The following is a 23095-nucleotide window of genomic DNA, read 5'->3' on the forward strand; positions in this document are numbered from 1 at the left end:
AATAACCCCACGAGGTAACCTGAATAAAAATTGTATACTTAAGGATAATTTTTTTTTCACATTTGTTAATCTGATATTGTTTTATTGAAAATTACATGTTGTTTTGTTTCCGTTTATTCTTAAAGTGTTATTAACATTTTCAAGTAACGCGTGCAATCAATTTTTTGGATGTCGATTTCTTAGCTATGTAGAAAGTTAGTTAGATAATATGTCACTATGCAATTTGAAAAACACATGTATGCGATGTTAGCGTCATGCGATGATTGGTAAGTACTTTATTTTTTACCACGATATTTTCGATGACGATGTTCTTAAACTGCGAAGTATTTGAACAACTTTGTTTTCGACCACGATATGTTAGAACTGCGATGTTTTCTCCCACGATGTTTTGTACCACGACGTTTTCTCCGCGACGTTTTCGTCTGAGCTGTTTTTGCCGCCATGTTTTCGGCTGTAACCCAAGATATTGCTCAAAGCCGAACGCGCTACAGAATTCTCTATGAGGAAAATGAAAAAATGTTATCATAATACATGAATCTTGGTTATTTAAATGACCGAAATAAAAAGAGATCCATTTATTACCATCAAAGCGAAGAAAAAAAATCTTAGAAACTAAAGAAAGTTTCAAAGGAATTTATGATCCTTGCCGTTTTTTTATATAACGACAAATAAAATTAAAGAGAGTGTAAAATACTGTTATAGTCAACTCTATATATTATCAATAATATGTTTTCTACCTAATTTGCAAATATATAATACATTCCCTTTACCCACAGTGCCATCAATCAGAAGAACTGTTCAAGACAAAGCAGACAGCCAAACGTCAAAATCCACTGTTAGTGTCCTGTAAAAAATGGAACGTGTATTAAAGCCACACCCTTCATCCATATCCCTACTAAATCTTCTCATGTATTTGATACTATAAAAGGCTTCAGTGTCTTGGAAATGATGGTGTATAAAGACAGTAAAGAATAAGGGTTATCAAATGAGACATTCCAAACACAAAAATGTTAGGTAAAATATTTCTGTAAATACAATGAAAATCGTCTAAAAATAGGGGAACAGTCTCTGCATTTGCTTGAGATTAATTTGATAATTCGGTATTAAATTAGTAAAAAGATTTTATTAGGCTTTAGTTTCGGGTTTGAGTGAGTATATTGCTTGACTGTGAATTCGTATACACTGCCCTTTTTAGAGCGCGACTGAAGATTAGAGAATTCGTTCGCAAACTCCTGGTGGTGAAGAATCATCGTCCACAACCACTTAAGTTCTCTGTAGAGTCATTTGGTTATATCTGAAGCAGTAGACATGAAAAATGAGCAATGCTCTGGCCGGGACTCGAGCCTGGATTTCTGGAATACGCGCCGAGTGTGCTACCGTTACACCACGAAGGCATTTAGAAAGGACGGAAAAAATATAAATAGAACTACTGCAGTTGGGGTAGTTTCAAATTAACAACAATATCGTACTTCATTCTGAAACTCTATTTGCACACTCATATAAACAGCGAAAATATGTATTATTTATTTTCCGTTTTCAGAACCCTAAAAATAGTTTTAAATTTTAGAAGATACCAGATACACTTCTGTATGTTTGCTTCTTCGTTTTTACTGAACATAAACCGCAGCAACGAAGTCGCAAATAGAATGCGTAAAGCTAGAATTAGAAAATTTAATAGAACTGTTATAAGTTGCGCTTACCTTAACACAAATTTCCAGGTCATCTTTGATATTTGTCAAGGTCATCTTTGATATAGTTTTGGATGTTGCTTTGCAAAAATACATATACTTGCTGACAGGGTTACTTCTGTATGAAGCATCCAAAATATGAAGCATCCAACCTGCACGCAACCTGCACTGTATGAAGCATCCAACCTGCACGCAACAATAGTGGTGACTGCTATGAACTGGAAAGTATACAAAGTCTTGAGGAGGGTTTAAATCCCTCTTTATTCAACTTTAGAAATTACAGATGCGTGCTCTTGACGCTCACAAACTACGCCGAACCGGCGGTAAAATAAAAATAAGAAACTAAAAAAAGAATACCAACAAGTGCCTAACTACGAGGCTCTCTAAACGTAACTAACCTAACCGCGTTCTAAAATACCTCTGACAATTCAGCAAACTTCTGAATATTACGTTGAAAGATTTAACAATCTGCCGAGGCAAGCACACAGGCCGAAACGCGTGGTTCTTCAATTTCTAACTAGCCACCTCCACGCTCGTGAAGCAAGAAAGCACACCTTCGAACTCGTTTCCCTTCTATTTAACTCAGATTACTTCCGCTGACAATTTGAATCCTTGCGCGTTCTACTAAAATTTACATACTCTGGCATTGGCAATTCTAGGGGAAAGTGAGGCTTGACAGGAAAGATAGTTTAAACTTAAAATAAATGTTAGTTAAAATAAATCTAAACCCTACAAACTAACAAAGGTCATTAATAAATTAAGCTTTTTTATAATGTTTAACTGATACCTTTTCATGAAAAATGCAGTTTAAAAATGCTTAGACAAAAGAAGATAAATAACCCCACGAGGTAACCTGAATAAAAATTGTATACTTAAGGATAATTTTTTTTTCACATTTGTTAATCTGATATTGTTTTATTGAAAATTACATGTTGTTTTGTTTCCGTTTATTCTTAAAGTGTTATTAACATTTTCAAGTAACGCGTGCAATCAATTTTTTGGATGTCGATTTCTTAGCTATGTAGAAAGTTAGTTAGATAATATGTCACTATGCAATTTGAAAAACACATGTATGCGATGTTAGCGTCATGCGATGATTGGTAAGTACTTTATTTTTTACCACGATATTTTCGATGACGATGTTCTTAAACTGCGAAGTATTTGAACAACTTTGTTTTCGACCACGATATGTTAGAACTGCGATGTTTTCTCCCACGATGTTTTGTACCACGACGTTTTCTCCGCGACGTTTTCGTCTGAGCTGTTTTTGCCGCCATGTTTTCGGCTGTAACCCAAGATATTGCTCAAAGCCGAACGCGCTACAGAATTCTCTATGAGGAAAATGAAAAAATGTTATCATAATACATGAATCTTGGTTATTTAAATGACCGAAATAAAAAGAGATCCATTTATTACCATCAAAGCGAAGAAAAAAAATCTTAGAAACTAAAGAAAGTTTCAAAGGAATTTATGATCCTTGCCGTTTTTTTATATAACGACAAATAAAATTAAAGAGAGTGTAAAATACTGTTATAGTCAACTCTATATATTATCAATAATATGTTTTCTACCTAATTTGCAAATATATAATACATTCCCTTTACCCACAGTGCCATCAATCAGAAGAACTGTTCAAGACAAAGCAGACAGCCAAACGTCAAAATCCACTGTTAGTGTCCTGTAAAAAATGGAACGTGTATTAAAGCCACACCCTTCATCCATATCCCTACTAAATCTTCTCATGTATTTGATACTATAAAAGGCTTCAGTGTCTTGGAAATGATGGTGTATAAAGACAGTAAAGAATAAGGGTTATCAAATGAGACATTCCAAACACAAAAATGTTAGGTAAAATATTTCTGTAAATACAATGAAAATCGTCTAAAAATAGGGGAACAGTCTCTGCATTTGCTTGAGATTAATTTGATAATTCGGTATTAAATTAGTAAAAAGATTTTATTAGGCTTTAGTTTCGGGTTTGAGTGAGTATATTGCTTGACTGTGAATTCGTATACACTGCCCTTTTTAGAGCGCGACTGAAGATTAGAGAATTCGTTCGCAAACTCCTGGTGGTGAAGAATCATCGTCCACAACCACTTAAGTTCTCTGTAGAGTCATTTGGTTATATCTGAAGCAGTAGACATGAAAAATGAGCAATGCTCTGGCCGGGACTCGAGCCTGGATTTCTGGAATACGCGCCGAGTGTGCTACCGTTACACCACGAAGGCATTTAGAAAGGACGGAAAAAATATAAATAGAACTACTGCAGTTGGGGTAGTTTCAAATTAACAACAATATCGTACTTCATTCTGAAACTCTATTTGCACACTCATATAAACAGCGAAAATATGTATTATTTATTTTCCGTTTTCAGAACCCTAAAAATAGTTTTAAATTTTAGAAGATACCAGATACACTTCTGTATGTTTGCTTCTTCGTTTTTACTGAACATAAACCGCAGCAACGAAGTCGCAAATAGAATGCGTAAAGCTAGAATTAGAAAATTTAATAGAACTGTTATAAGTTGCGCTTACCTTAACACAAATTTCCAGGTCATCTTTGATATTTGTCAAGGTCATCTTTGATATAGTTTTGGATGTTGCTTTGCAAAAATACATATACTTGCTGACAGGGTTACTTCTGTATGAAGCATCCAAAATAGAATGAGAGTAAAAATTTGACATTTTGAGTTCAGTTTTTATGTAGTTAGATACGTACGGTATTCAAAACAAAAAAATCAATGTCCACTTTAAAAACGCGAAAGTTAGATTTTTTCCCCCTGTTAGAATATTTTTAAAGTTAAGTATCATTTTATCGAAGGAAAAGGCAATATAGATTGTATAATGATCGTTAATAAATAAAAATTATGCCGCTGCCTTCAACGCATTTTTGTCGGAAATCTTTGCTGGAATTATGTGTACCAGAATCTTCTCAGTGTCGGAAACTTTTGCCTTAGGATATACCTTTGAGGATATAAGTATATACGCAATGGTATAGACCTAAAGGTTTAGTGAAACATTTTTCAATCATATGAATTTAACAGTTAGAACATTAAATCAAATTCAGAAACAAATTACCGCATTTTATGCAATAGAAATTCAGCACTACCGAATTAAGAATGCAGTAATACTATTTTATTATACGTATGCATAAAATATCAGCATAGAGAATTAGGACAAATTTAAAGGAACACAAACTGAAACACCTTTATAAGAAGTGTAATAAAAACGATTAAACTGATTTACCATTCAAAGAGGCTTTAAATTATTCAAAAGAATTTGATGCCTAAATTTATGATGAAGGCACCAATTTTAATGGTTTTATGTTAATTTTTTCAATTAAAAGCTTAGAAAACACAGAAAATTTGCAAGATGTCATGTTCTTATTAGTGGTCTTTGTATTATTTGGAAAGATGTCCAATAACCCCAGTATGCATCTGAAGGTCACCTCTGAGCAGTTGTTGAAAATTTCTTTAACACATGTCTTCAAAGGAGTATTCAATTCGCTGTATGAAAGAAATATACGATTTATTTACAAATAACATTCACAAAATAACTTTCTAAGCAATACAAGTATGAACATAGACTATTGTTAAAGAATATTTTCATAAATACAATGCTTTCTCTTTCATAGTAAATTTTTAATCTATGTTTCATGCATTTCTTTTAAAACTTCTGAATGTTGAAATTTTCTCTAGGAAAGAATCTCATATGGACACTACAAGATTTTGGTATTTATTTTAAAGAAAACATTCATATGTATGGGCCTATTATATTGTACAAGTTTTTTGCTGCATTTCATTTAAACTTATTTCCTCGAATTTCATGAGATATATTGCTCATTCAATTAATTAGATTCGCACTTTTCGGCAAGACTAAAATACATAAAAGCTCAAAATATTTTCATTAAAAATTAAAAAATATAGAAAAGCATAAAACACAAAATACAGTTAAAATAGTTTAAAAAAAACAGTTTTTACAATTAAAATTAGTTTCTACGCAAAAACAAGCGATTCGGCCAGCGGGCAAGAAGGCAGATTTTTCGGTGCGCAAAACTGAAAGTTTACGTTTGGTCCCACTCGGCGAAAAGATACTGAAGGTGCAGAAACTGACTTAATTCACTGCTCTGCTAAATTTCAAATGTAAAACAATAACTGCTGTGTTAGGCTTAGTTGTACTTAAACACCTTTTAAATTGTTCCTAATTTGATAACTATTGCATGCAGATTCATTAATACATAAAAACCTTAACCGGAATATCAAAACAACATACTTCAATCACTTTCAAAGCCAAAAAGTGAACAATTTACCAAGAAGGGTACCCACAAAGGGAAGGGATGCCCTTCGCGGAGAACTCTTTAAGAGAAATTGGGTCGTATCCACGTGACACATGAAAAAAGATCACAGAAACTTCCCTGTACCTAGTCTGTGAGGATTTCAATCCGGATCCAACAAGGTCCTTGGCGTTGGTGGACAGTAAGATTTGATTATGTTGATTAACATCTTTCGAGCATATAACAGAATAAATAACTAAATTACGCGCAACTGAAAGTCTAAAAAATGATACTAGAAATTTAAGGAAAACTGATTCGTATTTGCGTAACACATGAGAAACCACAGCGAGCTCATTGCATCAGGATGTGAAACCATGTCGAAGTATCAATGTTCAGTGATTTTAAAAGAACAAATAAATATGGCAAGAGGGAAATTTTCATGCTTTACTTTTTCCATTTTTATGGATATAGGTGACACCATCACTCTGAATGACTTTACTGTACAATCATATTGTAATACCCTGTTTATGTCATGCATTTTAATGAGGCGGAAATACACTACTCGACATTAAAAATGCAACACCAAGAAGGACTGGTCAGAAACTGATGAAATTTGGAAAAAGACAGAGACAGCAAGCAGCAATATTTGATCTTTATTTCAAAATGATAGTCAGAATACAGAGCGAGAACGGCGTCGGCTCAGTAGGATGTAGGACCACCGCGGACAGCGATGCCCGAAGAAGCACGTCTAGGCATAGAGTCAATAAGAGTGCGATAAGAGTGTGGTGTCCTGAGGGATGGTTTTCCATTCCCTTTCAACCATTTGCGACAGTTCGTCTTCTGAACGAGGCAGAGGCAGAGTCTGCAAACGGCTTCCAATCACATCCCACACATGTTCGATTGGTGACAGGTCAGGTGAATACTGTGGCCAGGGAAGCATCCGTATTCTTTGCAGAACATGTTGGCAGATGCGAGCACTGTGTGGTTGGGCGTTATTCTGCTGAAAATTTGCATTAGGCAGCCCCTGAAGGTAGGGGATTGCTACCGGCCGCAGTACATTATCCAAGTATCGTTGGGCCGTCATAGTGCCCTGGATACGAACTAAAGGTGATTTAGAATCGTAGGCAATAGCGCCCCAAGAGAGGATTAGAGGATTCCAAAACAAAGTTTAAGAAACTGAAAACAAACTGAAATAAGCCTGAAATAAAGTTTCGCTGCGATAGCAAAAAGGTTATTCTAACGAATCAACTTATGTCGCCTTTGAAAATATGAACAAGTCTGAGAATTAGTGTTAGATTTATTTTTGGTATAATGCAAAACGTTCACCCTAACCATCCGAAATGGAAAAATTTTAATTCTACGAATCGACAATGTTATCTTTTATGCCTTCCTGAATTTTATACCTTTTTTTTCATTTGAATTATGACGCATAGCAGTATGTGCATTGCTAAACGAAAACTTGGGAAAAGAGAGAAATAGGCGCAGGCGGCGTAGATTTCGGATCAGTGATAAAAATTAATGCATAATGATAACCTGTATTTGTGATCCCCGTAAATGACCTGAAATCTTTACACACATGCATGGTTATATATTTTGCACGTAGTTTCAAGCAGTCTTGAACTTGAAAACGTTCAATAACTATTAATATTAAGAACCTGAATAAATATGCAATGAATCCTAGATTTACGAAGCGAATAAGATCAGATTTTAATTTAATTATCAGTATTTTAATTTAATTATCAGTAATTTTAATCTCACGTATCGCCTTTAGTACACATTTTATTAAAGGTAGAGCAATAACAAGCAGCTGTATTACATCTCAAAGATTTCTTTTTTCTTATAGATTATAAGATTACCAAATGATGGATGTTCTAAATCATAAAAGTTTCCACTGTAGTTCAAAAGGTATTATCAAAAATATGTCTTAGGTACTTTAACATTACAAATGGAAAAAAGATGTATAACATATACTTTTCAAATTTTCTTAAAGTGGTTTTCAAAACAATACTTACTCATGCAATATCTCATTTCTCATATTTTTGGCATCTTCTGTAGTGTCATTTGCACAATAAGTAATGAAGGCATTCTTCATTAGTGGGAAGCAAGATGACAATAAATCTTCGGAGCAAGCTAAATTTATTAATTCAGGTTTAGGATATTTCATTAAATCGTGAAATATTTTTATAAATATGTCATCCAGATTTAAAGGACACTAATAATTATATAGCTCTTGTACAGTTTTGTACAGTTAATACATTGATTTTCATACATACATAAAAAGAGAAGAACAATAGACACATAAAATATATACACATATAAAAGACGAAGAAGTCAGCAAACTATATACAGTAGATTTACCATTTTTTTCCTACTTAATTATTTCCATTCGTTAAATTAGTTGTGATATATTTGTTAAATAAAAAATAAATAAAAAGCGCCTACTTTAATACATACTAACATTAACAAATATCGTCGTTGTAAAAATATAAACATAAATAAGGATAACTTTAAAGTGAGTTCAGGGCAGTTCTCTATTTGCTGGCTTCCTGTTTTTTATGACCCTGTTAGGAGTTCCGTGGCCTTTGCAGTCTTGCATAACTTTATCTTTTTTCTTTGAACTTTTAGTATTATTTATTTATGTGGTTGGATATTTTATCTTTTATATGTCATTGTATTATTTTGAGTATTGTCTGCGATTATGTTATGTAATGATGCTTTATACTGTTGATGTACTATGTTTCTTTGTATTAATATTATTTTTAAGCATTATTTCATTTTTACTATTATTGTATTATTTTAAGTTGATTTATTTCCTTTTATAGGAGTATTAACATAGTTTAATTATTCATGGTACATTTCAGTATTCTTATTATAACATTATTTGTATTTTATACAAATATATATTCTTTCCTCTCTCGAGGCCTAGAGATTCTTTTTTTTTTTTTATTGTTGCCTTTCCTCTACTGTGAGTTATGTTATTTACATCTGTAAGACTTGTGGGATACTTCATGGAGGACCAGGATTTTGCATCTGTTTTCTCAATTAAAAAAAAATAAGGCTAAACATATTTCTCAAGAAAATGGGCAAGGCGATTTTATAATTAATAATGCTAACATAATTGAAATTTGCTATTTGTTCTATTTTAACTAATTTTATATATCTAATAAATTTCCAGTATTTTCGAATTAAAAAAATTGCATTTTTAAGAGGAAAGAAAACGATTTTTTAAAATATCAGAGAAATTATACAGATAATATACTTCTTTTATATCTCTGAATGTTGGACGATTTCATCTTAACAAAGAGTTCTTTTATTCATGTCATTTTAAAGTAAGATTAAAAATTTTTAAACATATATAAAACACTGACATAAATGTTTACATTAATCGTTAAAATAAATTCGATGATTATAACATTTCGCATACTTGTTTTAACAGCAGATGTATCCCTACCAAAGCGCTAAAAGCTAATAAATTGATTTATCTTTTATTTATAGTTCGAGATATTATAATTCTTCAAACGGTATCTTCGTTGTTTTAACAACTGACATGTCATAGTTTTTATATGTTATATCTTAGCATTAGATGCGGGAATTCTTCTATACTTACAATTAGGACGACAATCACTTAAACAGCCCTAAGAAATATCTTATTTTTATTACTAAAAAGTATAAATACATTTTGTTGCTCTGATCTGTTAAACGGCTAAATTGAAAATGCTACACAGATATTAAAATGAGAATTATTTCATTAACGTTGAAATAACTAAAAACTTTATTAAATAATACACTATGATGTATACTGTTTACTTATTCGTATATGCAGTACTTGCTGCTTATTAAACTCACTGATTAATAAACTCAGCCGCTTACGACGTTAAAATTTCCAGGAATCTATGCTAATCAATTTAAAAACTCACTCAGAAGTCAAACAACAAAAATCAGCGTTATACCTACAAAATTTTCACAGGACTAGTTTCGATGGTTTTACCGAACCATCATCTTCAGCTGCAAAACCGCAAATGAACAAGATAGGAAACAATGATTAGATAAGATAAGAAAGCCTGGACAAGAATAAGCAAGTGGTGCCATCTGTTGGCGAAACCAGAACTAAAACATAATTTCTCTAAAAGCCGAAGGCAAATTTGGATTGGAATTAGGATCGTTAACTAGAACAGAAAGATTTTTATGAATATGAAATGCCTCTAGAAAATCCAGTTCTCCAATGGAAGATGTTTTTTGAATAATTTTGGCAGCAGAAAAATTGAAAGTGTGATTTTCGGACCAACAATGTTGAGCAACAGAAGACCTCTGTGTTTCCTTTTTTCTAACATATGCCTCATGTTCTTTGACGCGAAATTTTAAGGCTCTCTTAGTTTGGCCAATGTAAATTAAACCACATTGGCAAGGAATCCTATAAATACCCCAGGAATTCATATCCGGAATGGGGTCCTTGAGTATAGAAGTTGGAATTTTATTGATGGGAGAAAAAACAACCCGAAAGTTAAATTTCTGCAAAATATGTGCAACTTTATAGCTAATTGATGGAAAGAAGGGAATGACAACAGAATTTTTATAATCTCCTAAAATAAGAGTGTGGCTTTTAGTGTGTTGAGATGAGAATTTTTTAACTGCTTGGTTAATAATGTTGGGTGAAAAGCCCCTGTCAATAGCTATTGCTTTTAAATAATTTAGTTCTTCATCAAGGGCTAGTTTGGAGGAGCAAACTTGAAGAGCACGGAAAACATAGGAATAAAATGAAGCTAACTTTTGTTTAGTCGGATGACATGATTTAAAGTGTGGTGGAAGGCAAACCGATGAAGGTTTACGGTAAACTGTAGTACTGAAGTTGGATGTGTTACGTGTGACCAGAATGTCGAGAAACGGAAGAGAATTGCAAGTCTCAAGTTCAAAAGTGAACTGAATAGCAGGATCAATAGAATTCATTGTTGAAAGAACTTTATTTAAATCATCTTTATTACCTTCAAACAGGGTAAAAGTATCGTCTACGTAGCGGAACCATGCTTTAAACTTCCCGGCATGGTCCCGCTACGTAGACGATACTTTTACCCTGTTTGAAGGTAATAAAGATGATTTAAATAAAGTTCTTTCAACAATGAATTCTATTGATCCTGCTATTCAGTTCACTTTTGAACTTGAGACTTGCAATTCTCTTCCGTTTCTCGACATTCTGGTCACACGTAACACATCCAACTTCAGTACTACAGTTTACCGTAAACCTTCATCGGTTTGCCTTCCACCACACTTTAAATCATGTCATCCGACTAAGCAAAAGTTAGCTTCATTTTATTCCTATGTTTTCCGTGCTCTTCAAGTTTGCTCCTCCAAACTAGCCCTTGATGAAGAACTAAATTATTTAAAAGCAATAGCTATTGACAGGGGCTTTTCACCCAACATTATTAATCAAGCAGTTAAAAAATTCTCATCTCAACACACTAAAAGCCACACTCTTATTTTAGGAGATTATAAAAATTCTGTTGTCATTCCCTTCTTTCCATCAATTAGCTATAAAGTTGCACATATTTTGCAGAAATTTAACTTTCGGGTTGTTTTTTCTCCCATCAATAAAATTCCAACTTCTATACTCAAGGACCCCATTCCGGATATGAATTCCTGGGGTATTTATAGGATTCCTTGCCAGTGTGGTTTAATTTACATTGGCCAAACTAGGAGAGCCTTAAAATTTCGCGTCAAAGAACATGAGGCATATGTTAGAAAAAAGGAAACACAGAGGTCTTCTGTTGCTCAACATTGTTGGTCCGAAAATCACACTTTCAATTTTTCTGCTGCCAAAATTATTCAAAAAACATCTTCCATTGGAGAACTGGATTTTCTAGAGGCATTTCATATTCACAAAAATCTTTCTGTTCTAGTTAATGATCCTAATTACAATCCAAATTTGCCTTCGGCTTTTAGAGAAATTATGTTTTAGTTCTGGTTTCGACAACAGATGGCGCCACTTGCTTATTCTTGTCCAGGCTTTCTTATCTTATCTAATCATTATTTCCTATCTTGTTCATTTGCGGTTTTGCAGCTGAAGATGATGGTTCGGTAAAACCATCGAAACTACTCCTGTGAAAATTTTGTAGGTATAACGCTGATTTTTGTTGTTTGACTTCTGAATTAGTATTTATTCGGCGTGTTATTGTGTCTTAATTAAAAACTCACGTTTATCAAACTCACATCCATCGCTTATTAAACTCAGACTGGCAAAAGATAGTGTCAGAATATCTTTCCTGTACCTAGCAATGCTTTTCGTAGTCCATCTATTAAAATTATTGTGGACCGTATCTTTATCGTTAATGTATGTAATACTTCAATAAAATGGGTTTGACTGAAATTTTCCTAACCTTGCTTTCTGTATTTGTCTTCAGACTTCCTAATCTGAACTGGACTTCAGACAGGCAGAATTTTCTTATCTGAAGGTTAATAAAATAATCGTCTACAGTTTGGGAACTGTAACTGAGTGAGGGTTTTCAACTTCTGTACCCCATCTTTTAAGCTAAGGCACAGAACAGAAATTCCGAAGTACCTATGGTTAGGAACAACCTATTTAAAAACTTTAAATAGTGTGCAGAATAAGAAAAATACACAAAAGTAAAAAGAAGGAAAAAATAAGGAAATCTAACATAGCTTGAGCTGTAAAGGAAGAAAAGAAAATAAATCTCTGTGTGAAAGGTGAAAATATTTGAAGAATCATAATTAGTATAAAGAAAATTAAAAAAAAAAAAAAAAAAAAATCCCTAGGCCAACGCGCAGAAATCATAGCGTGGAGCTAAGGTGAAGAGTTTGAGGGGTACTGAGACCCTAACTCAGGAACTATATACCGACTTATATTCCAGCTATATATGACTCTCCAACTATATATCAACTGATATATAGCTGCAGGAAGAGAAACCCAAGACTGTTACCCAGGAATTGCATAGATGGAAGGAAGAAGCGGATAATCATGTAGCAAACAACTGGATAGAAAACGTTTTTATTTCGGCTTCTAAAGTGAATAAAAACTACAAGAAATTTATAACAAAGATGAAGCTGGAACGATACCAGAGCACGGATCAATATTTAAGAATGAAACGGCAGGTGGGTAAAGAAACTGAAGGAATACGTTACTGCGTTATTAACGTATAACATAAATCCAACAACTCAAAAGACAATTGTGGTTATTGCCAAAAATGAAAGTCTGGATGTTTGAAAGGAGAAAAGAATTTACTTCTAATATTTCATAACAGTAAGAACTCATATATTACAAACCCTGAAAAGTTTTAATCCTGAAATATTTTAACTTCTTATTCTAACCCCTCTAAGAAGTAGTGCCTTAAATTTTGCAATGTTATTTCGCGTATATCAAGATTTGTTTTGCAACAATTTGTTTTGATTTAATATATATATGATGTTTAGATTCGGGGGATTTTAAAATGCTTATGTCACTAGGAAGTTGAAGCGGAACACCTCGATAGGGTATGTTTGTTGTAGGATACTATATGACAAGATTTCTCTTCTATAAAAATACAATAACAGCCAGAGTTTACTCGATACATTGATTAATTAAATTTGTCTATAATTCGAGGCACCTATAGGTCATTTTTCGTACGTCGAAGTTGTGTCACTTTTCACAAATGCCGTAAACCTTGCTCCTGCTTAAGAGAGTGAGACCAGTATCAAAGCTTCAAGTTTATCCATTACCGCGAAATAAGCTGTTAAAGTTTTCTAATGCCTTTATGGCCTTGAAAGACAAGCTAAATTCAACAAGACGAACAAATTTCAACAAAAGCTGTTCGCGGAAAATATCGATGCCGTGCGTGAATAGATAAAGCAAGATCATCTTGTGAGATACCGTGAGATTGACGCTTTTTAAGCATTAGTATGGCAAATATAAATAAATTCCATGACCATTTGGCCATAAAAAAGATTTGTTTGCGTCGGATCCCGCACAATCTGACAAACGCTCAAAAGAAGGCTCGTGTAGATCGATGCAAGGAAATGTTGGAAATATAAGTTCAAGCTGCATCAGCTATTTATAATTATTTATAACATCTACAAGCTATTTATAACATCTACAAAGGTGACGAATCATGCATCTAAGAATATGAACTCAAAATAAAGCAACAGTTGACTGTATGGGTCTTCCAAGTCGAGCTAAATTCAACAAAAGTTCTTCGCGGAAGAAGCACATCGAAACAGATGATTGCCTGTTTCTTTTACTTTTGTGTTTCTTTACTGCTTTCATCTGCGGTATAGTCCTGATTTGGCACCAAATGAGTTTTGTTTATTCCCGCACATCAAAATAAATTACGTGGTCAGCGATTTGCGAAGACGGAAGAAGAGTCTGATGCATTCAAAACACATGTTTTGGAGTTACCTCAATGGGGGTAGAAAAAAGCTACGAAAATTGGTTCAAACGCGTGCCCGAGTGTATTGATCTTCATGGACAATATTTGAAAAACAATAAAATCAATTTAAATCAAAAACGTATTTTTTTATTATTAAGCCAAAAATATAAATAGCAACTCTCGTATTATACTCGATGGGTTAATCTTTCAAAATCAGTTAAAAATATTTTAAAATGGGACTTTTATGTAGAAGAATCCTCAAAGGAATCGCACGCTATAGCTAATATTTCAGATTTCAGTAAAGGAAGTTACGAGGATTCAGTATTCGAATATGTATTAATTCACAACAGTATTGAGGCAATGTATATAAAAATTGACTATGTATGGAGCATTGCGTTAAACTAACTGCATACGCTGACTAGTAAAATAATGCAGAGAAACGCGATTATTTGCACTCTTCAATCGAATCTAGAAACGTACTGCATATTCTAAGAAAATTTCTTAAAATGGAAAGTGAAGATGAAAAAAGTTATCAGAAATTTTACAAAACGGAGAATGCAATTCATAAATTGGATTTGAAGACTTAAATAATATGAATCAAATACAGATTTGTAAAATCTAAATTTTCAACAAAAAAGGAATTTAAAAAATATTTTTATGAAAAAGTTTTAAATGAATTTTAAATTTGTGTCAATAATTTAATTGTAGCATTAATGTTTAATTATTATATTATAATTAATTAATGGATTAGCTGTTAGTTATTATTTTACTTGGAAAGTTTAAAACTGCTATTACGGTTTGCAATTGCCGCTTACTACTTAACGAACTCAAATTGAACGGAAGTGATTTTAATAAGCGGCAAGTACTGTATATGAAGAATTAATATCAAATCAGAAAATAATTTTTAATATTTTAATTAAATTTGAAATCAACTTCTAATTAAAGTCATTGCTTATATTTTTATCTTCTGCAAAGCTTCAGTATTTTAGCATAGGGAACTATTACTTGCAGTAAAAATTTTTGCGTAAACGGAAATAAAATTTATCTAAATACAGTAGAATACAAAACTTATGACTTTACCTGTTGGACTCGCCAGACAGGGAAGCGAATTGTTGGCCTTTTTGAGATCATCAGTAGAATGAACATTCGAAGGTGCCGCCACTTCTGTTTCATTCCAAAGCGAATGGTTGGCCTTTTTGAGATCATCGGTAGAATGAACAGTCGAAGGTGCCGCCACTTCTGTTTCATTCCGAAGCGAATGGTTGGCGTTTTTGAGATCGTCAGTGGAATAAACGTTTGAGGGTACCATGTCAGTTTCATTCCGAAGCGAATAGTTGGCGTTTTTGAGATCATCAGTAGAATAAACGTTTGAAGGTGCAATGTCAGCTTCATTCCAAAGAGAATGGTTGGCGTTTTTGATATCGTCAGTAGAATAAACGTTTGAAGGTGCAATGTCAGCTTCATTCCAAAGAGAATGGTTGGCGTTTTTGATATCGTAAGTAGAATAAACGTTTGAAGTTAGCATGTCAGTTTCATTCCGAAGCGAATAGTTGGCGTTTTTGAGATCGTCAGTAGAATAAACGTTTGAAGGTGCAATGTCAGCTTCATTCCAAAGAGAATGTTTGGCGTTTTTGATATCGTCAGTAGAATAAACGTTTGAAGGTGCAATGTCAGCTTCATTCCAAAGAGAATGGTTGGCGTTTTTGATATCGTAAGTAGAATAAACGTTTGAAGTTAGCATGTCAGTTTCATTCCGAAGCGAATAGTTGGCGTTTTTGAGATCGTCAGTAGAATAAACGTTTGAAGGTGCAATGTCAGCTTCATTCCAAAGAGAATGGTTGGCGTTTTTGATATCGTCAGTAGAATAAACGTTTGAAGTTACCATGTCAGTTTCATTCCAAAGCGAATAGTTGGCGTTTTTAAGATCGTCAGTAGAATGAACATTCGACTGTGTCACCTCTGTTTCAATCCGAAGCGAATGGTTCGCGTTTTTGAGATCATCAGGAGTAAAAACAATCGAAGGTGCCATCTCAATTTTACTTCTTTTATCATTTATAGGCACACTGTAATCGTTGAGAATTCTTTCCTTGTTGGACTCATGTACAGTATCAAAAAATCTATACGAAATTTTCAAAGCAGAGATACTGTTATTATTTGAGCTGATGCTACAACTACTGTCATTTTGAGGATTTATTCCTTCTACAGTTTCATAAGGAATAGCAGGCACAGGTGATGGATTATTAAATAATTGAATATCCATTTTGTTCGATGAGTTTTGGCTAGATAATTGCTTTAATTTATCGTCTTTATTTAAATCTGTAAAGGATGTCTTGTTATAATAAACAGGATTCAACTCATTCTTCTCTTTCTCACTTTTTAGATTTGCAGTATTTAACTGACTTTGACTTGTTTCATTACTAGCAGACTCAATAATTTCATTAAAAGGGCGTTGTTTATTGCTGTAAGTATTTGGAAAAATAACTGTGGTATTCTGAGGTATGACTGTGGTATGAAGTTCCTGAGAAGAATTACCTGTTTGCAAATCATAAAATATTGGTTCATGTTCTACAGAACTTCTAGATGCAGTATGTTCTGAGAGTAATTCTCGCTTAAAATCAAAAGAAGGATATGGATCATCGTCCTTCTTAAGACCGTGTTCTCTTCTTGATCTTGATTGATTTACATCTGTAAAAATAATGAAAGATATTTTTAAATAATATTTTGCAACATAAATATAAAAACAAGAAAACAGCATATTATAAACATATTACAAAAAAGCCTGCAACAGTCTTTGCAGTGATATCATACAGATTATTCAATTGAAAGTGGACCACATTTTAAGAACGTAAAATTTTGTTCACATTTTGTATTCTTCAATTCAATAGTTATAACACTGCTATGTGAAAGAGTTTGATAACCCAATTTTTCATGGGAGAATTAATTTGTCAGAAGCAGAAACGGGATTTATAAGTCCTTTGTGAAAATCACTCATTCAGCACGGTCATATGAACCTTGAAAACGGTTTAAAAACTGTGTTTGGGATAACATTTCCATTGTAGATCAGTCCTTAAGAACAAGGCATACTTTGATCTAATTAGACGTGTCAACGGTGTTCCGTAATATCCCCCCCCACAAAAATTAGACATGAAGAAGATTATTTTTAATACAGAGGCTAACAAATATACTAGTGCATTTTGATAAATTAACAAACTTCGATAAAGGGAGGTAAATCAAAGTGATCATATTATCATAGAAATAAGTAAATTTTTCATTTGTTGAATGTCATGAAAATAAGTAAATAATTTGTAGGGTTTAACTTCATTTTTAATAGTTATTTTTATTTTGGAACAAGCCTTTTCCTTACCCTCCAATTACCTACCTACGTTTCTCTGCCAGAATGAGTTTTCAGTATTACAATTTATGCGAATAATTTGGAAACGACTATTTAAACTGAAGTCTGGTTCCCTTCAATAGGACAGTGTGTTCTGCCTTTCGATCACGCTTTTGCTATTAGTTAAATCTTACTATTCTACGGCTGTACTTAATGCAAGCCTGCTAGTATACGCCCGTGATCCTTAATTAGAGGCAAACTACGAGAGTCTGATTCTCTGCATTTTAGGCTGATTAATTTTATAATAAATCTGTAGTTTTATATTTTCTATTTTGAGTTCAACCCCAAGTGGAGGCTTTCCATTCGCACAAAAGGGTAAACTGTAAATATATTTTGAGTTAGAATAATATGGTATTTTATTTTAACGCTTTTTGGAGTTTTTACTTACTCACAAGAATTCGGAGAATAGTTTCTAATCAGTTCTTCGGTATTCTAGCTTCCAAGAACTCCGTTTTAACTAGAATATTTCAAATTTAAAAAGGAAACGAAGCGCAAAACACACAAAACATATATCTTTTAATTTTTATGCAATTTTTTCTTTTGAAATTGAATTAATATTCCACTTTGGTATCATGAATATAATATGCCATTTCTATACAAATAGAAATAAGTTTTTCCTTAATAAATTATTTTTTATTTCTTTGAAAATATATCTCCAAAAATATGGTACGTGAGTCATCAAGACCACAGCATCGATACTGGTCTATGGACGGTATTGATCAGTGCTTTGATATAAATTCGCTTGATCTTTTCTTTGCACATGCTCCATAATGAGCTCGTGCATGGATGCGTTCAGCTTACAAAGGACATTCCCATAGTTCAAACTCGTAATTATTGTTGCCACCATATTTTACTTCAGTTTCTTTCACATACCACAAGAAGAGTTTCACCGACGCGAAGTAAAATCTCGATTAAAAGTATATTAATTTAGTTACACGTGGTTGGAAATTTTAATTGTGAGGAAATTGCAATTTCTTACTACTTACCTCAGCATACCTAAAGCATCTATGGGAACGGGTGAAAGCTAGTTAATCCTTTCTCTCTTAAAGCCAATAACAACTCGAGCTCATTAGATTTGCATGAAAATCCGACTGCATTCGAAATGAGTTGTCAAAAGCGGTTAAATTATGGGGTGTTGGAACCCAAAAATCTTCAAAAATGATTACTTCGGATTTTTGCATTTTCAAATTCTCTACACTTTTATCTTTCTAAAAATACCATTCCTTAATCTCTATGAAAATTAGAACTGTAAAAAATCTAGTTTTAATTTTTCATCGAATGCTTTGATAAATGAGGATTTTTACATAAAAACGCGTTTTTCTCTAAACATAATTTTTTTATACTCGATGTACCTTTCCTCGGGAACAAGTGCTCACAGTTATCTGAAATTTTTATGGCATATTTATTAGATTTCCTTATGTTTACTGAAATGAGCTTTTTGTGATAAACCAAGAAAAAAAATTGTGTGAGAAAAATGCTAAGTTTTACTATGCCTAGCAAAGTATTTTGTAAATTACTCAGAAATTCAAAATGTTTCAAAAGCTCATTTCATTATAATAAGATAGGTGTACTTTAATTACACAAAAAATTTCAAGCGGGTATCTACAGCAGATTTTGAGAAAAGTACATCGAAAATGGCCAATTTAACATTGTCGGTATAGGAATTGCTCATATCCCTTCGAGTATCAGCAATCCTATACCGACAATGATGATATAGGGCGCGGTTGTAATACCGATAAAATGATTACACTTTAAAGTGCCAGGTTAAAAATTTACTGGAAAGTATTATTACCTTAAATGTTCGGGTATAATCTAGTCTACCCAGCAAAATGGCGGTATGCAAATAGGATAAGTGTATAACGAAATTGTTGGATCGTGATTATTGAGTTTTCGAGCTTTATTCTTACGAGACCTGGGTCTGGTGTACAGTTTAGAAAATAAGATTACTATAATAAAAAAGTTTACTCTTGTATCATATCACTGACACCTACTGTGCTCAAAAGCAAATGTTCGCTACTCCCTTTCTGGTTCTCCCTTTCTGGTTTCTGAGTCTAAAAATTGCTTATTTACTACCTTGGTCAACACGATGAATAATGGCAAAACTATTTGTTTGAAACAACGATGGATGCTAGTCTTACCTGAAAGTTCAATCCCTTATTCCAAAGCTATAAGCGTCACTTTTTGACAGAGCTAGATAGCTTGACATGTCATATCCTAGTTCTACATTAAAGATTCTGGAAGATTTGACAGAATTATATTTAAAGACTTTGAATTCTCTAAATCGCTTAAGTGTAGATTATATTTCCTAAAAATACATTAAATAACTGATGTATATAAGCAATACACACCTTGGAAGAGCATAAAATGAACATCACCGTTGTGATTCACAAATATATATTAGGAATATCCTCGTAAAATTTCTAAACTAGTGAAACAAATAGACAAATAAATTGAGCTTAATGAACCTCATTTCTAAAATAGTCTATAGGGAGATTTCATATATATGTGCGAGCCCACCAGTGGCCGAGCGGTAAAGTCGCTGAACACTGGTAGTTCGGTCCGAGGTTCGAATCCCGCGAACGGGCTGGCTGCATGGGCGTTTTCTTGGTTTTCCCCATGTGTAACGTGTATACGAGCCAGTTTCCCTTAGAAAGTCCTCCACGAAGGCATCCCTCCTCTTAGGCGAGATAGCCCTCGAGGCTTTGCCATAATCACACACACACACACACATATATATGTGCACTTTCTAACATAGGCTATAAGCATGTCTAATATATATGTAGACTTACTGTTTATGCAAAGGTTCCATTTTTAAATTTAATGCTCTGTATATACCGATTCACAGATTGGCTGTTATTATAACGGAAACATTCTATAATTGAACTGTAAATGGTATCATCAAAATTCTATAATGCACATGCGTTAACAATATTCGGATTCTACATGATTTTAACATTAATATTAAAACGTTGATGAATTTTAAAAACAGTATTAAACATCCTTATATTCTAGTTTTACAATTTAACTTTGTGGAGATAAATTTAATTTACCTAATAGTTAATTTTTGTTTCAATTTTCATCCCCATTTTCATCTACGCTTTCTTATCAAAATGTTAATAAGCCGGCACGAATTTGTTATCGAAAATTGTTATGTATTATTTTATAGTGTTAAATTATTCCTTATTATTTTACTGTGCATAAGGTATTCTTAGTATTTATATCATTTTAACGTGGACAATGAATTGTAATGTTCGTATTTAAGAATTAATGTATAATATTTCGTATTGTTTAAACGGTGGCTTTGCAAATGCGGTCAAGAGCAGGAGACTGACGTTAATTACGGAAGGGGGAGAGTAAACGGCTGTGTCAGATATCATATGGGGAGATATATTTTAAAAGAAAAGTATTTTTAGGTCTCATTCAGTATCAGTATATCAGGAATATATATCGCGCGCTGGAGATAAATTTTTTTTTCGTACAGTGTTGCCATTGCTCGCTTTGAAATCGCTGAGTTTGTTACTCAAAAATTCGTTGAAGTGTTATAAAATATGAAATCGATAATAAAACAAATTTTAAATTCAAATTAGGGCTTCCACACGCCGATATTATTCTATGGAAGATTACGTTATTCAAATTTTGATGGTTCTAGGTACCGTCGTTTTATCATAAGCGAGAAGCATACATACATTCATGCAGACTCTTCATTATTTAATTTCTTTAAATATAATACAGGGCGATAATATTTGGTGGCAACAAGTTGAAAAGTGATTCGCCGTTTATAGTTTTCAACGCGAAATGCCAAAATGAAATTAATAATCCTTCTGGGCAAATTGCCCCTTTGGACTAATAATGTATTCTAAGAGCGATAGGCTGATGCCTACCAGTAAGGGTTTGGAATCAAGAATATATTTCGCAGAACCATATTACTTGCAAGTATTTCATGGACTGATATCGTTAAATTTTGAAATTTCATATAAACTAGAAAAAGGGATATAAAAATTAGGAAATATTTTATTTTTAAATAAACATTCAATTTATGTGTAGAGAGTTTCAGAGATGTAATTTTATTGGGGGGGGAGAACTAGGAAATTCCCCTAGTTAAGTAATGGAAAATCGGGAAATTTTTGCGATCGAGGAGCAAAACGCTTTTTTGTGAGAGGGTGGTGGTGGTCTATACCAGAAACGAAGGAATAACACAGATAACTGGCATGTAACTAAATAAAATATTATACATTTTTTTTAATTACAAATTTACATTTATTAATCAATTCAAGAAATGCATACATAAACATTAGAGTCAAGATTACTGCTTAATTTGACTGTATTTTTAGACATTATGCTGTACCTAAAACGGCTTTTCTTCGTTAAGAAGTTCGTTTTTAAAAAGGTACCCTTTCCCATCGAAATCGTCGGCACTGATACGAAATGAAGGGCGATTTATACTATACCTCAATATCCTGGCCTGTAAGACGCGCAGTGGTTTATCAGGTTAAAACTTGGGAAAAATACTTAGACAGAAAAGGATTAAGTACCTATTTTAATGATAACACTTTATACAACGAAAACAGAACTGTTGCATTAAAAAATTAGCAAATACATCAGCGTTTCTTAGAATCCCAGAAATTCTTCATCACTGTTGCTAAAATCATAGTTATTTTCACTTTGGTTGTCACTGTAACTAGATTTGCCACTTTCCTAAAACTCAATGTCATCTTTATTTCCACCTAGTGCACTGCTCATTCCACTCTTTTAAAAAGATTTGTTGTAGGATGAAATTGGATAATAGGATAAATGTATTTTTCAGTATTAACTTCATTCTGAAGAATTTTCTGCAGTCTAGTTTGCTTCATTTTATTCATAATTCTCAAATTAAAAACAATTTAATGTTTATATGTCATTAGAAAATTAACCAAAAAGCACACAATGTAATTGAAAAACAGTCCTTAGACGTGAAAATATTGAAAGCCATTTGGGTTAAGACTATTTTCTCATACTCAGCTACTTCGCATACATGGAACAGCATTCAAAATGAAAAATTCAATATTTACTACAAATTCATTTATGTAACAAATATCTGTCTTTCTGCTCCTACTTTAAAAAAAGATGTTATTTGCCTTACAGTTTATAGTTAAAAAATACATTTTCATTGTACAAAATTGCATTCATTCGAAGAATTCAATTTGTATTTTCCTCTGTATAAAAACTGAATGTAAAGAAGTTCGATGTTTAAACGACCCCCACATTTTCTCAAGACCAGAAGCAAGATTATCCCCTCTTTTTCAGTCCCCCGTGAAAAAAGGGGTTCTAAATTTACGACCTGACCGCATATAAGGTGATTTCGTTCAAACTTTTCGTTCAATTAAGGCAAGCTCTTTTAAATTTGGCAGAAGATG

At 33.0% G+C, this 23095-nt stretch overlaps 1 protein-coding gene across 1 annotated transcript in view; it reads right to left on the minus strand.

Moving 5' to 3' along the window:
* Positions 1–4826: 4826 nt before the first annotated feature.
* LOC118205220 (uncharacterized) overlaps positions 4827–23095 on the minus strand; it is a 219106-nt gene continuing 200837 nt past the window's right edge. The window contains exons 34-36 of the mRNA XM_085827386.1: positions 15392–16996; positions 7973–8090; positions 4827–5193 (exon numbers count right to left, since the gene is read on the minus strand). Coding sequence (XP_085683512.1) covers positions 4980–5193; positions 7973–8090; positions 15392–16996 — 1937 coding nt within the window. The 3' untranslated portion in view covers positions 4827–4979. The remainder of the gene's footprint in view (positions 5194–7972; positions 8091–15391; positions 16997–23095) is intronic.

The sequence above is a fragment of the Stegodyphus dumicola genome, chromosome 12, assembly GCF_044657685.1.
Source record: "Stegodyphus dumicola isolate Sdum_Otavi_A_Nest chromosome 12, ASM4465768v1".
NCBI lineage: Eukaryota > Metazoa > Arthropoda > Arachnida > Araneae > Eresidae > Stegodyphus > Stegodyphus dumicola.